General features: G+C 45.6%; 1 protein-coding gene across 2 annotated transcripts in view; it reads right to left on the bottom strand.

Moving 5' to 3' along the window:
* CAPZB (capping actin protein of muscle Z-line subunit beta) overlaps positions 1 to 6,604 on the bottom strand; it is a 53,266-nt gene extending 46,662 nt beyond the window's left edge. For both annotated transcript variants that reach the window (XM_058161128.1, XM_058161129.1), the window contains exon 1: positions 6,446 to 6,604. In XM_058161128.1, the coding sequence (XP_058017111.1) occupies positions 6,446 to 6,448 (3 nt within the window). In that variant the 5' untranslated portion in view covers positions 6,449 to 6,604. The remainder of the gene's footprint in view (positions 1 to 6,445) is intronic.
* Positions 6,605 to 14,776: the final 8,172 nt, after the last annotated feature.

Below are 14,776 nucleotides of genomic sequence, written 5' to 3'. Positions count from 1 at the left end.
GAGCCACTGTGTCCTTAGTACCGTATTTCCCCCGAAATAAGACCTAACCAGAAAATAAGCCCTAATGAATTTTTTGGAGCAAAAATTGATATAAGACCTGGTCTTATTTTTGGAGAAACACAGTAATGACGGTTTAAAACCACTAGCAAACAAAGAAATAGCCGCAGAGTTTGACGGTGATTGCACACCAATCAAGGAGTCGTGGATGAACCAGCTTTTCTAACCGTGTGAATGTTTTTAAGGGTACAGAGCTCAGGATTTTACTGCTTCAGGAACCAACTTATGATTTATATTGATATATTACCATCAATTGTGTTGTAAATGTTGTACCTTGATGGACGTATCTTTTCTTTTATGTACACTGAGAGCATATGCACCAAGACAAATTCCTTGTATGTCCAATCACACTTGGCCAATAAAAAATTCTATTCTATTCTATTCACTAAAAAAACCCACCAAGATTACAGAGCCAACCCATCAGCACCGTAAAGCGCTCTCCATCAGTTTGGACTCGGGTACCAGCAACAGTTTCCCCTAAATCGACAGAAATGGATGCCTGCATCCGTGTGAACGCATCTACCGTAAGATTGACCTGAGTGGGTGGCTTCCTTTCTGTAGCCTGAATGGGTAGGGCCAAAAATTGGGGGAGCTTTGATAATGGAAGGGAGAATTGGGGGGGGGGTGTTATATTAGTGGTGAAATCCTACCGGTTCGCACTAGTTCAGGTGAACTGGTAGTGGTAAAATCTACCAGTTCAGTGAACCGGTAATAAAAAACCTACCGGTTGGTCCGAACTGGTATTTCCGACGATCAGCTGTGCTGCGTGATTTATATTTGTTAGAAAGCAGGAAATCCTGCTTTCTAGCGAATCTAAATTGCGTGGCACAGCTGTTCTACTTATCTTCAAATGACTTTTTCTGCGCAAAGCACGCTTGGGTGCATTGCACATGCATGCAAAGCGCACGCTTGGGTGCACTGCACATGCGTGTGCAAAGCATGTGTTTGGCATGCACTGCGCATGTATGTGTGCGTAGTGTACATTTGGCTGCACTGTGCATGCACCACACATGCGCATGCGTCTGGCGCACACCGCGCATGCATGGGCAGCGAACCGCTGGCAACCCACGGATTATTTCACCACTGCGTTATATACACGAGATACAAAGTCAAGCCACGTACATACTGAAAAGCAGCCATTACGTTCTTTAAATCTCCTGGCCCCTCTTGCTCTCCAACAGGTGCCTCTTTTAGAACCTGCGTCTCAACTTTTAATTTTTTTAAAAAAAATCTGATGCTGCCCTCAATCCTGCAGAAACTGGTTGCACTTGCAGTTGCTTCCCGTTCCTCAAAATATTTTGGATCAAGTAGGCTTAACACCTCTCCAGTAAGAAGGTCTTTCTGAATGTCTCTTCAGGTGCCCGCTGTTCTACTTGCAAAGCACGCACGCAAAGACCATTCTTCTCCCTCCGGCTTTTTAATTCGTTAAAAACCTTTTTTTTTTTTTTTGAGGCAGAAACTTGGCCGAGGGAGGAAAAACAGGCCTTTTAAAAACGCAAAAACCCTGGTGGGCAAGGGAAACGGGAAGGAGGCCGGGGCTTAAGCCAGGCACAAAATATCCCACCCCACCCCACCCCTTTTCCAAGGCCTGTCCCTTGGAAACCACGCCCCACTTCTGCTGCTGGCTCTGCCCCACAACTGCTAAGTCAGCTTGTTGGAAGAGAAGTGGCACTTCACCTCCTCTTCCAAAAGGAGCAAGTACAGTACCACAAGTGCTCTAAAAATAGAGCGGCCCTACACCTTATGGTTATGTTTTGTGCTCAGCAAGAGTGGCTAAGTTACTGCGACTAAAAATGCACACCCAGCAGCAGGTCTTGCCTGAGTCTTAATGTGATTTGTTTTTTTCTGGGGGGCGGGGGGGGGGGGAAAGCTAGGCTAGCTTTTCCACCAGCATTGTAGAGCCTAAAACACAAAATAAGAGACCCCTTGCAGCAGCATCTGCCCCCCTATTAAACCTCCGGAAAGGAAAAATATAACCGTCTTCTCAACCACTCGGAAGGAAAGAACGCCTGCTCCATTTGAGGCACGCTTAATTGGCATGGTGGTTAAGCGATCCCTCCTTCGCAAGCAAAACAGAAATTAAACGGGCCATCTGAAGTCAGCGGTTCCCAGAGTGCCAGCCACTAAGGAACAAACAAGCAAAACGAAAGCCTGACCAGAGGGCAAGGAAGGGAAATTAACATGGGTAAGGCCTCTAATGAAGAACAGCTTGGCCCAGGGGGCACGACCAGTAAAGACACTCAGGAAAAGTAAGCCGTGGGTTTGAAGGGAATCTTGACGGTTTAACCAAAAACAAACTGTTTAAAGGAAAAATTGTAATGCTAGACAACTAGGTTTGTTTCAATTCAGGCTACCGCAACAGACGTCCTGTGGTTTTTCGTTAATATGCTTCCCGATTCTTTTATCAAATCTTTCATCCACTGGTAGCGTTGAAAGGGTTGTGCGGCAACTGCTACCGTCCTAACACAATTGCGTGCTCCTGCTACACTTAGCAGCGACCTACAAGCCAGTGCAAAGAGAACTTGTGGGTTAAGTCTGCGAAACCAAAGCACAGCATCGTTGCAATACGGGTACCCAAAGCTTGCAAATTCTACAAGCATTAAAAATACATTTCCGGTTGGTTCTGGAACATGCCTGCCTGCCATGTCCTGAGGATTGGTGACTTACCGCCTCACTAAGAAAAACCAAGTTAACTAGAAGAACAATTCTATTCAGCAGGAGGCTGTTCGAGCTTTGCCTTTCAGTGGAAACGTTTTTTTAAAAAAATTGAAGCACTTCCTGTTGTTGTGGCGGCCATTAATTAAGGGAACTGCCCTAGGCAAGAAGCATTTCATTCTGGGCATGCAAGCTGGAGAGATCCGCATCGGACTGGCCTGTGACTCACAAGGTTGGGTGGCAAGCTGATAGGGTTCCGTATTGATCAACAAGGTGGGTTTATAGTTTGGGAACCCGTCGGGGTTACCTGTTGAAGCAGCAGGCCCACTTGCTTTGAAAGATGCACCAAGTCAGCTGAAAGACGTCAGGTGGCTTCTGCGAGTACACAGGCCACAGTGACAACCCCACCTGTATGAGTCCATGACTCATCTTGGGCCTCTGGGAGCACCCACTCTAAGTGCGTCCCGCAAACTACAAAAGGGTAAGTTTCTCTTTCATTGAACGAACTAACACACTCAAAATCTAGGCCAATGCCTTCCTCTCACACCGATTTCCAACTGCTGAAGTCGTAAAGCCCGCTGGCGTGAAGAACCCACCTTCTCCCAGCAGGAGAGACGTTTTAAGGTGCAGAATCTTACTTTAAAATAGAATCAAGCCCAACCCATTGCCCAGTGGAGAAGCCTGCTCAACTAATTGCTTCTTCGCTTCCACGAGAGACCCTTTTTCACAATTAGCCCTGTGATGAGAGACCTCCTCCTCCTCCCAGCAATATCCAAACCGCATCTTCTCCCACTGCATATTGTAGTCCCATTCTATGGTGTCTCTTGTCGGCGGCGCTTCACAGCCGACGCTCCAACTCAAGCAAAGACGAATGCATCGTTCCCCTTTGGTACTCCAGCCACTGGTACCATAGAACCTGACTCAACAGCAGAATACAAGCATCCTGTTTAGTCTCCTCCAAGCCTTCCCCCCCCCGCCCCGCTGGAGAAACTGAGGGTTTTATTCTCTGCATAGGCTATTATTTCTCTTCTGGAGAAAAAAAAATAAGAGGGGGGGAAAGTATCATCTTCACAGCAAGACTACCTCGTGTCCTCTGCCCAGACATTTTTGATACCCTTCCCCTTTCTTCTTCTCCACCACCATCACCCCTAAGATTGCTTAAAGCTCCTACAACTATGGGGAGGAAGGGATCTCTCAAATTCAGCCTCTTGGCTTCCTGCGTATCTGCCATATGCATATCTCTAATTTTGTCTGTTATCATTCCTGAAAAACTTACAATCTAGACTTACATTTTGAGCAGCAGAGAAAGATAAACAATTGTCATTTTGGAAATCTGGATAGGCCTTGCTTTCACCTCTCGGTCCTCATTCATTTCCAGAACTAGACACAAGAACATTTTTTTCCCGAAGGCCATCACTCTGCTAAACAAATAATTCCCTCAAGACTGTCAGACTATTTACTGAATCTGCACTACTATTAATCTTATCATCGTTTCCATCACCAATCTCTTTCCCCTTATGACTCTATGACTGTAGCTTTTTGTTGCTATCATTAAGGGTTAAATTGTACCCTATGACCATCATTTGTGTTGTAAATGTTGTACCTTGATGAAGGTATTTTTTTTCTTTTTCTTTTTTCTCTTACTGAGAGCATATGCACCAAGACAAATTCCTTGTGTATCCAATCACACTTGGCCAATAAATTCTATTCTATTCTATTCTATTCTTCACTCCACCCAGCCAGATATAACTCCTTTTCTCCACCACTCAAAATATATTGAAGGAAAGAACTGTAAGCATTTTTTTTCTCTCCAGTCCACAATTCCATGTCTGTTGCTCCCCTACTTTCATCAGTCGATTCCCCCATCTTTCCTCCACTCCCCATCACTATCAGCCTCCACAAATGAAATTACATCACAAGTCCCTGAGGTGGGTATGGGATGCGGGGGAGCATCACAGTAATGTCTCTTGTGTCCCAACACCCTCATCTTCTCTGTAACTTATTCTCTCAGGCCAGCCGGCTATAATTACAGGTCTTCCTCAACTGCGTGTCAGAAATAAACTTTAACTTCCTGCCAAGCAAAGCTCCTCTGCTTAAGACAGCTCCAATTTAACATAGTAGCTTGGGGGGGGGAGGAAGGAAGGAGAGAAGGAAAGAAGGGGAAGGGAAAGAGAAGGAGGGAAGGAAGGAGGGAAGGAGAGGGAAGGAAGAAGAACAGAGAGGGGAAGAAGGAGAAGGAAGGAAGGCACGAAGAAGGAAGAGAGGGAGGGAAGGAAGGAAAGAGGGAAGGAAGGAAGAAGAAAGGAGAGGGAGGGAAGCAGGGAAGGAAGGAAGGAGAGGCAAGGAAGGAAGGTGAGGGAAGGAGAGGAAGGAAGGAGGAAGGAGAGGAAGGAAGAAGGAGACGGAGGGAAGAGAGGAGGGAAGGAAGGAGGTGAGGAAAGGAAGGAGGGAAGGAAGGAGAGGAAGGAAGAAGAACAGAGAGGGAAGAAGGAGAAGGAAGGAAGGCAGGCATGAAGAAGGAAGAGAGGGAGGGAAGGAAGGAAAGAGGAAGGAAGGAAGAAGAAAGGAGGAGGAAGCAGGAAGGAAGGAAGGAGAGGCAAGGAAGGAAGGAGTGAGGGAAGGAAGGAGAGGAAGGAAGGAGGAAGGAGAGGGAAGGAAAGAAGGAGACGGAGGGAAGAGAGGAGGGAAGGAAGGGAGGTGAGGAAAGGAAGGAGGGAAGGAAGGAGAGGGAAGGAAGAAGAACAGAGAGGGGAAGAAGGAGAAGGAAGGAAGGCAGGCATGAAGAAGGAAGAGAGGGAGGGAAGGAAGGAAAGGGGGAAGGAAGGAAGAAGAAAGGAGGGAGGGAAGGAGGGAAGGAAGGAGAGGCAAGGAAGGAAGGAGTGAGGGAAGGAGAGGGAAGGAAGGAGGAAGGAGAGGGAAGGAAAGTAGAAGAAAGGAGAGGGAGGGAAGGGAGGAGGGAAGGAAGAAGAGGGAGGGAGGGAAGAAGGGAAGGAAGGAAGGTGAGGGAAGGAAGGAGGAAGGAGAAGGAGGGCAGGAAGGAAGAAGAAGGGAGAGGGGAGGAAGGAGGGAAGACAAGAAGGAGGAGGAGGAGAGGGAAGGAAGGAAGGAAAGAGGGAAGGAAGTTAATATTGGAGGGAGGGAGGGGTTTTCATAGACCTAAATTCTCCCCTCTTAAGAGCGAGAGAGAGAAAGAAAGAAAGGGGGGGGCTCTGGGGGACGGTCAGGCCTGCCAACCCAGCCAGAGAGAGAGAGAGAGAGAGACAGCAAAGCCAACAGCAAAGAAAGGCGGGAGCTTCGACTGAAGCCCTCCGCATGGCAAAGGAGGGTGGCTGCTCCCTTCCTTCTCGTCCCCTCCCCTCAAGCCCCTTCCCCTCCCTCCCCCCCCTCCCCAAGAACCCCAAACTACGCCGGAGACCCACCCGGGCTGTGAAGCCCCCTCACCCTCCATTACTTGGACAGAAGCTGTAAACCCACAGATTGTGGGGGGGGGGAGGCAGCCAGGCAGCCCCCTCCCTTTCCTCCTCCCACCCCCATATGCAGCAGGACTCACTCCCCCGCCTGGCTGGGGAGGATGGGGCTTGTAGTCCCCAGGTTGGTCGGCCTCGGCTTTCTCCCCACCCCCACCCCCACGACGCCCCTTAAGCGAGGAAGCGCCCCCTACTGGCGGAGGCGGTCCCTTTCCCCCCCCCTCACGCTCCCCGCGGCCCTGACAGGCCTCGCGGCTTCCCCTCACCATGATGCCTCCGTGTAAAGGGCCGAGCCCTCCTCAGCACCAGGAGCGGAAAGGGCGACGGCAGCGACTCCGGGTCCCTCCGTCCGAGCTCTGAGCCAGGCCGCAGGCCGCCCTCCTCCTCCTCCTCCTCCGCCGCCTCCTCTTTTTTTTTTTTTTTTTTATTCCGCCACTTCCGCCGTTGCCTAGCAGTTGCACATCCGGGTCAGCCAGAGCGCGCGCGAGGGAGAGAGGGGCGCGCGGAGGTGCCCCGCCCATTGTTCCTTCCCTCCCCTTTTCGAGCCACCCCGAGCCAATCAGAGGGCCGCTCGCCGGGCATCGCCAAGTATGGAGCGGGAGGCCCACCGCCGCGCCTGCGCGCTCGGGGAAGGAGGCCGGTGGGGAAAGACCAACGGCGTGCCTGGAGCGGGGGGTGTGTGTGTGTGAGGAGGATGGAGGGGGTTCTGTGTGCGCGTGCGCGCCGGTAGACGGGAGAGACCATCTACATACGGAAGACGAAGGGGGGGGAGTGTGAGAAGAAAGTTATGAATTGGAATTCCAGGTGGGATCATCCGCCCTCTCCCTCTTCCCGCAAGCGGGACTACAGTTCCCATGCGCCAGCCTTACACTGCTTGGCTACCCATCATCTGCCAAAAACAGGAAACTGGGTTTCTCCCTGTCAAAAAACAAAACCCTGTAGAGTGGTTTCTCCCACTTGAAGGCGTGTGGACTTCGACTCCCAGAATTCCCAGAATTTAAAAATAAATAAAAATAAATAAAAGGTTGGTCCTCGACTTATAACAGTTTGTTTAGTGACCGTACAAAAGTGACCAGGGAAAAATGACTTACAATGACCGTTGTTCACACTTAACAACCGTCGCAGCGTTCCCATGGCCGCAGGATCAAAATTCGGACGCTGGGCAACTTGACTCATGTTTGTGACCGTTGCTGTGTCCCAAGGTCATGTGCTCCCTTTTGGCGAACTAATTACAAGCCAAGTCAGTAGGGAAACCGGATTCACTTAGCGACCAGGATACTAACTTAACAACTGCAGCGAAGCGCTAAGAAAGGCGGTAAAATGGGGTGATATTCACTGAACAAATGTTTCACTTAGCAACAGAAGTGTTGGGCTCAAATCTGGTCGTAAGTCGGAGGCTACCTGTATCTCCTTCGCTAAGCAATACCACCTAATTTCTGAATTGCAGCGGTTCTTCATGTTTCCTTCCCCTCCTTCCTTATCCTCAGTCACCTCTTTTGCAGGTTGCTAATGGACATGATGAAGGAAATACTCATTTCCTTACATTTCAGCAATCATGTTAAAGATGCTAATACAACCCAACCAGGAAAACCAGGGGTGGGTTGCTACCGGTTCGTCCCGGTTCGGGCAAACCGGTAGCAGCGGCGGGAGGCTCCACCCACCCGCCCAGATGTCAGCAAATACGATCTGTGCATGCAGAGACGGGGGGGCCGCGCACGCATGTGAGTGAACCTGTAGCAAAGGTAAGTTAAACCCACCCATGAGGAAAAACCAGGGTGTTTGGAGTTAACTGACTCCAACCTGCAATGACCTGTTTCCAGAATGTTCTTCACAGATCTGACAATCTCAAAAAGAAAGATCAGTGATGTTGAATTAAAATTGCCAAAATATTCTTCACGTGTTTCAATGTAATGTATTTTACTTTTGAGTTAAAACCTAGTTTGGGCTCCTAAACTGGAAATTTTATTTGAACTATATCCTGCCTTTTAGGATAAATAACTGTCATCATAAATAACTGTTCTGCAACCCAACAAGACAGACACAGACTTCAGAGGATCATTAGAACTGCAGAAAAAACAATGGCTACCAACCTGCCTTCCATTGAGGACCTGTATACTGCACGAATCAAGAAGAGGGCTGTGAAAATATTTACAGATCCCTCACATCCTGGAAAAAAACTGTTTCAACTCCTACCCTCAAAACGACGCTATAGAGCACTGCACACCAGAACAACTAGACACAAGAACAGTTTTTCTCCCTGAACGCCATCACTCTGCTAAACAAATAATTCCCTCAACGCTGTCAAACTATTGACTAAGTCTGCGCTACTATTAATCTTCTCATCATTCCTATCACCCACTTATGACCGTAACCTTGTTGCTGGTATCCTTACGATTTATATTGACTGTTTCCTAATATGATTCAATTGCTTATTTGTACCTTATGACCAGTGGTGGGATTCAGCCAGTTCGCACCACTTCGGGAGAACCGCTTGTTAACTTTCTGAGCAGTTTGCTGAACTGGTTGTTGGAAGAAATCATTAGGGCAGAGAACCGGTTGTTAAATTGTTTGAATCCCACCACTGCTTATGACGATCATTAAGTGTTGTACCTGATGATTCTTGACAAACGTTATCTTTTCTTTGATGTACACTGAGAGCATACGCACCGAAGACAAATTCCTTGTGTGTCCAATCACACTTGGCCAATAAAGAATTCTATAAGCTTCATCAAGTGGCTTTCAAGTGACAGAAACCACATCATGAATAAAAAAAATAATACACTGTGTATCATCAAATGCAACAAATCTCCAGGGCCTTTCATTGTAGTGCAATTAGGAATAGGGGAGAATGGAAGGAATTTTATGGGTTCATTCCCTGCATTCTCCCAAGGGGTGCTTTATAGTGTGTCGTGTGAACCCCACCAAAGGCTGCTTAACCAGCAATTCTTGGCTAAAGAAAACGCAGATTGTTGCAATGTGCAGAAGAGGCTGCCTGCATAAGCCATCTGAACGCGTTTGCAAGCATATGCTTTGAATCCTCCCCAGGCAAGGCTTTTGAGTCCACCCTCCGCTCAAACCCAGCAAATGTAATCATTTCAAACACAGCCTTCCTATAAACAGTTGCGGACAAGCAGCCGGTCCTCATTTCAAACTACTTCCCTCAGGCGGACAGTACAAACATTTTTTGGCCGGTGAGCTTAATGCAAATATTTGGGGTAAAGGGAGAAGAAAAAAGGCACAACTGAAAAGCAGCTGTTTGATCCTTCCTTTTTTTTTTTTTACGTAGTGAACCAAACCCGCCCATCACTTGTCTCTCCACGGGTAACAGAACTTGCCTTGAACTACAGATTTGTGGAGGATAATGAGTTAAGAAAGGAGTACTAAAGGGATGAGTTATCCTTTTAAAAAAAAATTGCACGTTTCTGAATTAAAATTGCATTTGACCGTGACTAAACCGAGCTCTTATGCTGCGCTGATGTCCAAAATTCACATTCAAATTATGCTCCTAAGAATTTGGCAGGTTTAACGTTCCAACCTTGCTTTTCAATGAATTGTTTTTAAGCATCGCGGAACAGCCTCACCTGTTAAGATGAGCTTTAAAAAAAAACCAAAGAATTTTTTTAAAAAAAACAGAGCTTAAAAGAAACTTTCAACTATGTGCACTGAACGTGGCCAAAAATATGTATAAACAAAAGAAGAGCAAGCAAGATTTACTTTACAAAAAAAAAAGAGGTTAGTTTGACAGCTGAACGCCTTTATAAAGCTGCATCCATATGTCTTTAATCAGGGGCATTTGCGATCACATTGTCAGTGACAATGTGCCTTTACATAAATACAATCGAGAGAGTCCAGAGATATTTTACGAGAAGAGTCCTCCATTCCTCTACCCGCAATAAAATACCTTATGCCACCAGACTCCAAATTTTGGGCTTAGACAACTTAGAACTCCGCCGACTTCAGTCTGACCTAAGTATAGTACATAAAATTATCTGCTACAATGTCCTACCTGTCAATGACTACTTCAGCTTCAACCGTGATAGCTCAGGCTGTAAGAAGCCTGTTATTAGAACACAGCAGCCTGCAATTACTGCAGGTTCAAGCCCCACCAGGCCCAAGGTTGACTCAGCCTTCCATCCTTTATAAGGTAGGTAAAATGAGGACCCAGATTGTTGGGGGGGGCAATAAGTTGACTTTGTAAATATACAAATAGAATGAGACTATTGCCTTATACACTGTAAGCCGCCCTGAGTCTTCGGAGAAGGGCGGGATATAAATGTAAAAACAAAACAAACAAAAAAAACCCCACAACAATACACGAGCAAATAATAGATACAAACTCAAGGTAAACTACTCTAAACTCGATTGCAGAAAATACGACTTCAGCAACAGAGTGGTCAATGCCTGAAATGCACTACCTGACTCTGTAGCTTCTTCCCCAAACCCCCAAAACTTTAACCTTAAACTGTCTACTGTTGACCTCCACCCCATTCCTAAGAGGTCAGTAAGGGGGCGTGTATAAGCGCACCAGCATGCTACCGTCCCTGTCCTAATGTTCCTTTTTACTCTTACTCTTTTCATGTATCCAAATTATGTTTATACTTTTACCTGTTATCTTATATATGCTTGACAAATAAAATAAATAAATAAAATAAATAAATAAATGATTTATTTATTTTTTAGGATTGCTAAAATCCTAAAGGGACAGGGAAATTTTGGGTTCTTGTTAAGGTTTTCAAAGCTTGTCAGATGCGCATCACATCTTTCTTGATTTGCCCACCCAAAAAACTCTGAACGGTTCAACCAGTGAAGCGAACGAAAGAAAAAATAGAATGGAACAAGGTTTCTAGGACGTTTCCCAGGGACATTAAATGGCCACTTAATGAGACTTTTGTACGGTGCATCAGATATCAAGGTGGTGTTGGAAGAAATGTCCATCTGGGTTCAGTTCCACGTGGGGAAGAAAGACACTGGAAACCTGGTGGCTGATTGGAAAGATGGTTTAATGGGGGACAGGACCACATGGTTTTGAGGTCCTGGGTAAAAAAAAAAACAGCAGAGATGCTGAGAGTGCCTGGGTTTTATACCCTCTCTGGGTTTTTGAATTTGAGCTTGTATTCTGATTGGTTGTCAGACTCTCATGGGGCCGTGCAACGGTAATTTTGTAGATTGTCTGTGTCCCAGGCTTGGTTGAGCTGTGCTGGGTGATGATGTAATGAAGGGGCTTTGGGCAAGTCCTATTATGGCTCTGCCTGAAGGAGGTAAACCTTTGTTTTGTAGAATAGACTGGCCCAAACCTTAATGGCCCATTGACAAAGGTGGAGGGAGGGTGAGTTCCTGCTTCCCTTTTAGGAGAAATATTCTGCCCTTTTAATCTTTCCTAAAATATCTCATTTTCCTAGGAGAGGAGTGGATGCTAACTTCCTACAGAGGCATTTGAGTTTTATGTTCCTTTGTGACAAGTTTGTATAAATGAAATCAAAGAAAGAAGAACCGGGGCGGAGGGGGGGGAAGTAATGACAGAAGAGATACTTGGGGTTTTGGCGAAAGTAGCAAACTTTTATTCTATCAGTTTAAATTGCAACAACCGTGAATAACACGGTCCATTTCTTATTTAAAAGGGTAGCTTTCCACCGATGGAAAAGCTCCATGCGGTTGGACTTAAAATAGGGGGAGCTCCAGGCTGAATACGTAGCTGCAAATCCAACAGATTTTGCTCTATCTGGCAGCTTAGAGTTCACAGGGAAGGAAGGAAGGCAAGACTATTATCTGACTATGAAAAATTCCCTTTTGCTCTGTAGGAAGTTAGCATCCACTCCTCTCCTAGGAAAATGAGGTATTTTAGGAAATATTAAAAGGGCCGAATATTTCTCCTAAAAGGGAGGCAGGAACTCACCCTCCCTCCACCTTTGTCAATGGGCCATTAAGGTTTGGGCCAGTCTATTCTACAGAACAAAGGTTTACCTCCTTCAGGCAGAGCCATAATAGGAATAATAATAATAATAATAATAATAATAATAATAATAATAATAATAATAATAATAATAATAATAATAATAATATATATTATTATTATTATTATTATTGTGTGTGTGTGTGTGTGTGTGTGTGTGTGTATTAATATTATTAATATTAATATTATTAATTCACATTTTTATACCGCCCTTCTCCAAAGACTCAGGACAGCAAATAAAACGACAGCAATCCCAAAAAAATTTAAAATACCGTAACAAGATTAAAAATCTAATTTAACTGCTGTATACTTAAAAATATTAAATAAAAAATTACAAAAGATAAAAACCCCTGTTAAGAAGCCCACTAATTGCCCAAAGCCCCTTCATTACATCATTACCCAGCACGACTCAACCAAGCCTGGGACATAGACAACCTACAAAGTTACCCCTGCACCGCCCCGTGGGAGTCTGGCAACCAATCAGAATACAAGCTCAAATTCAAAAGGCCAGAGGGGGTATAAAACCCAGGCGCTCTCAGCATCTCTTCTCCTTTTTTTCTTCGCCCAAGATCTTCAAGGCATGTGATCCTGTCCACCATTAAAAACCATCTTTCCGAGCAGTCTCCATGTTTCCAGTGTCTTTCTTCCCCACGTGGAACTGAACCCAGATGGATAGCTCTTTCTAGCTAGTCCTTGTCGAATTTGTCCCACCCTTCTTTAAATCCATTTAAGCCAGCCAAAATCTTTTCTGTAATTCAGGCTCACATTATGGAAAGCGCTTGTAAAACCTATGTAATGCAGAGCATCCCATAATATCTACAATTACAATGGATGAGTTTTAAACTGCTGGCATATCCAATATCAACACACACATACACACACAGTCACAGACGCACAAAACTTTCTGACCTTTGTATGGCTTTCCTTCCTCCCATTAACTTTATCCCAAGCGGTAAGGTAGGAAACGCAACCAGGGTTCTTAATGGGAAATGTTTCCAACTCCTGGATCTAAAAGACAGAGAGGAAAAATTACTTTTTGATGAAAGCAAAAAGGGGAGAGATTGAGCCACGCGCACGAGAAAAGGCAGAGCTTGGGAACCCTCCGATGGGAAATTTTCTCTGAAATAAAAATTTATATGTTGGGGAATTTTACGTCTCCCCACTATTAAAGTCAAGGTAAGTTCAGGATAATATCCGTTTCTCATTGTGAAGCTGACATGATCAGCCTTCCACATTATTCTGTCAAATAATCAGAAAGAAAAAAAATGCAATTCTGGCTGGGTTGTGTTGTTTTTTTTCCCTTTCACAGCGAGCAACCTGATCTGTAGAAATCTATCCGTGTTCTCTTTCCTAGCAAGGAGAATTTTCCATGTTTATAAGCCTAAATTCTCCAGATGAGCCCTGCGATAGCACGCAAGGTGGGGATGGCGGGGGAGAGTTAACTGTTTTATTAACATTACTTGCTCTCAAACATCGGTGTGTGGTCTTACCCACATTGGTGCTTTTTTTTTAAAAAAAAAGTAAATTAACCTTCAAACATGCTTTTTCCTAAAAGCTGAAAGCTGGCAGTAATTAGATCAGAGAGTCGTGAAACATCTTTTCCGAATTATCGGACAACTGTGGGCAATTTGTACTTACTCAAGTTACTTTCATTCCCGCCCTCAAAGTATGCTTCAATGTTTTGCTTGCTTTTTTTTTCTGGCTGAGAAAGGATTCATTCATATCATCTTCCTGGGAAGGAGAAACTAAATTTGGGATCCCCACCACCACCACCATCGCTATCCTCATTTATTTTAAAAATCACAATTTTCAAACCCACCAGCCAATGGTGGTTTGCCAGAAACCTTGCGATTTCGTTTCGCCGAAGACGGGAAATGGGTGTTCAAAAACCCAGATTCACAGCGTGAATCTCAACCTCAGCCACATTAAGCTGGGTGGACTTCAACTCCCAGAATTCCCCAGCCAGGACCTATAGTTTTCAACTCCCAGAATTCCCCAGCCAGGACCTATAGATTTCAACTCCCAGAATTCCCCAGCCAGGACCTATAGATTTCAACTCCCAGAATTCCCCAGCCAGGACCTATAGATTTCAACTCCCAGAATTAATACCAGCTAGGGCCATGATGGCAAACCCTGTGGCATACAGAGCCCTTTCTGTGGGCAAGCTAGCCGTCGCCCCAGCCCAGCTCCCCCGCACATGGGTGCACCTCCCGTCAGCCAGCTGGTGTTCGGGTCTCTGCTGCGCATGCACCGGGACGGGGCCTTCCCCGATCTCGACAGCATTCACCCTCCACAGGTGCCTCCCCATGGCAGGAATGCAGGAGAAAGCTAGGAATAGAATTGAATAGAATTTGGGGTAGAAACTGCAAAGATCGGAGAAGGCAAGGAAGGCTGGAAGCAGCTCGGATTCGATGCGTGGGGGGCGCTCCCACTGCATTTTGGGGATTGTGGCATGCGCAGAATAGAATAGAATAGAAAATAAGGAATGAATAGAACAGAATAGAATAGAATAGAATAGAAAATATGGAATGAATACAATAGAAAATATGGACTGAATTGAATAGAATAGAATAGAATAGAATAGAATAGAATAGATGGAATGAATAGAATAGAAAATATGGAATGAACACAACAGAACAGAACAGAA

The sequence above is a fragment of the Ahaetulla prasina genome, chromosome 18, assembly GCF_028640845.1.
Source record: "Ahaetulla prasina isolate Xishuangbanna chromosome 18, ASM2864084v1, whole genome shotgun sequence".
NCBI classification, from domain to species: domain Eukaryota; kingdom Metazoa; phylum Chordata; class Lepidosauria; order Squamata; family Colubridae; genus Ahaetulla; species Ahaetulla prasina.
The sequence above is the reverse complement of the archived record's forward strand: the minus strand, read 5'-3'. Positions and strand labels throughout refer to the sequence as shown.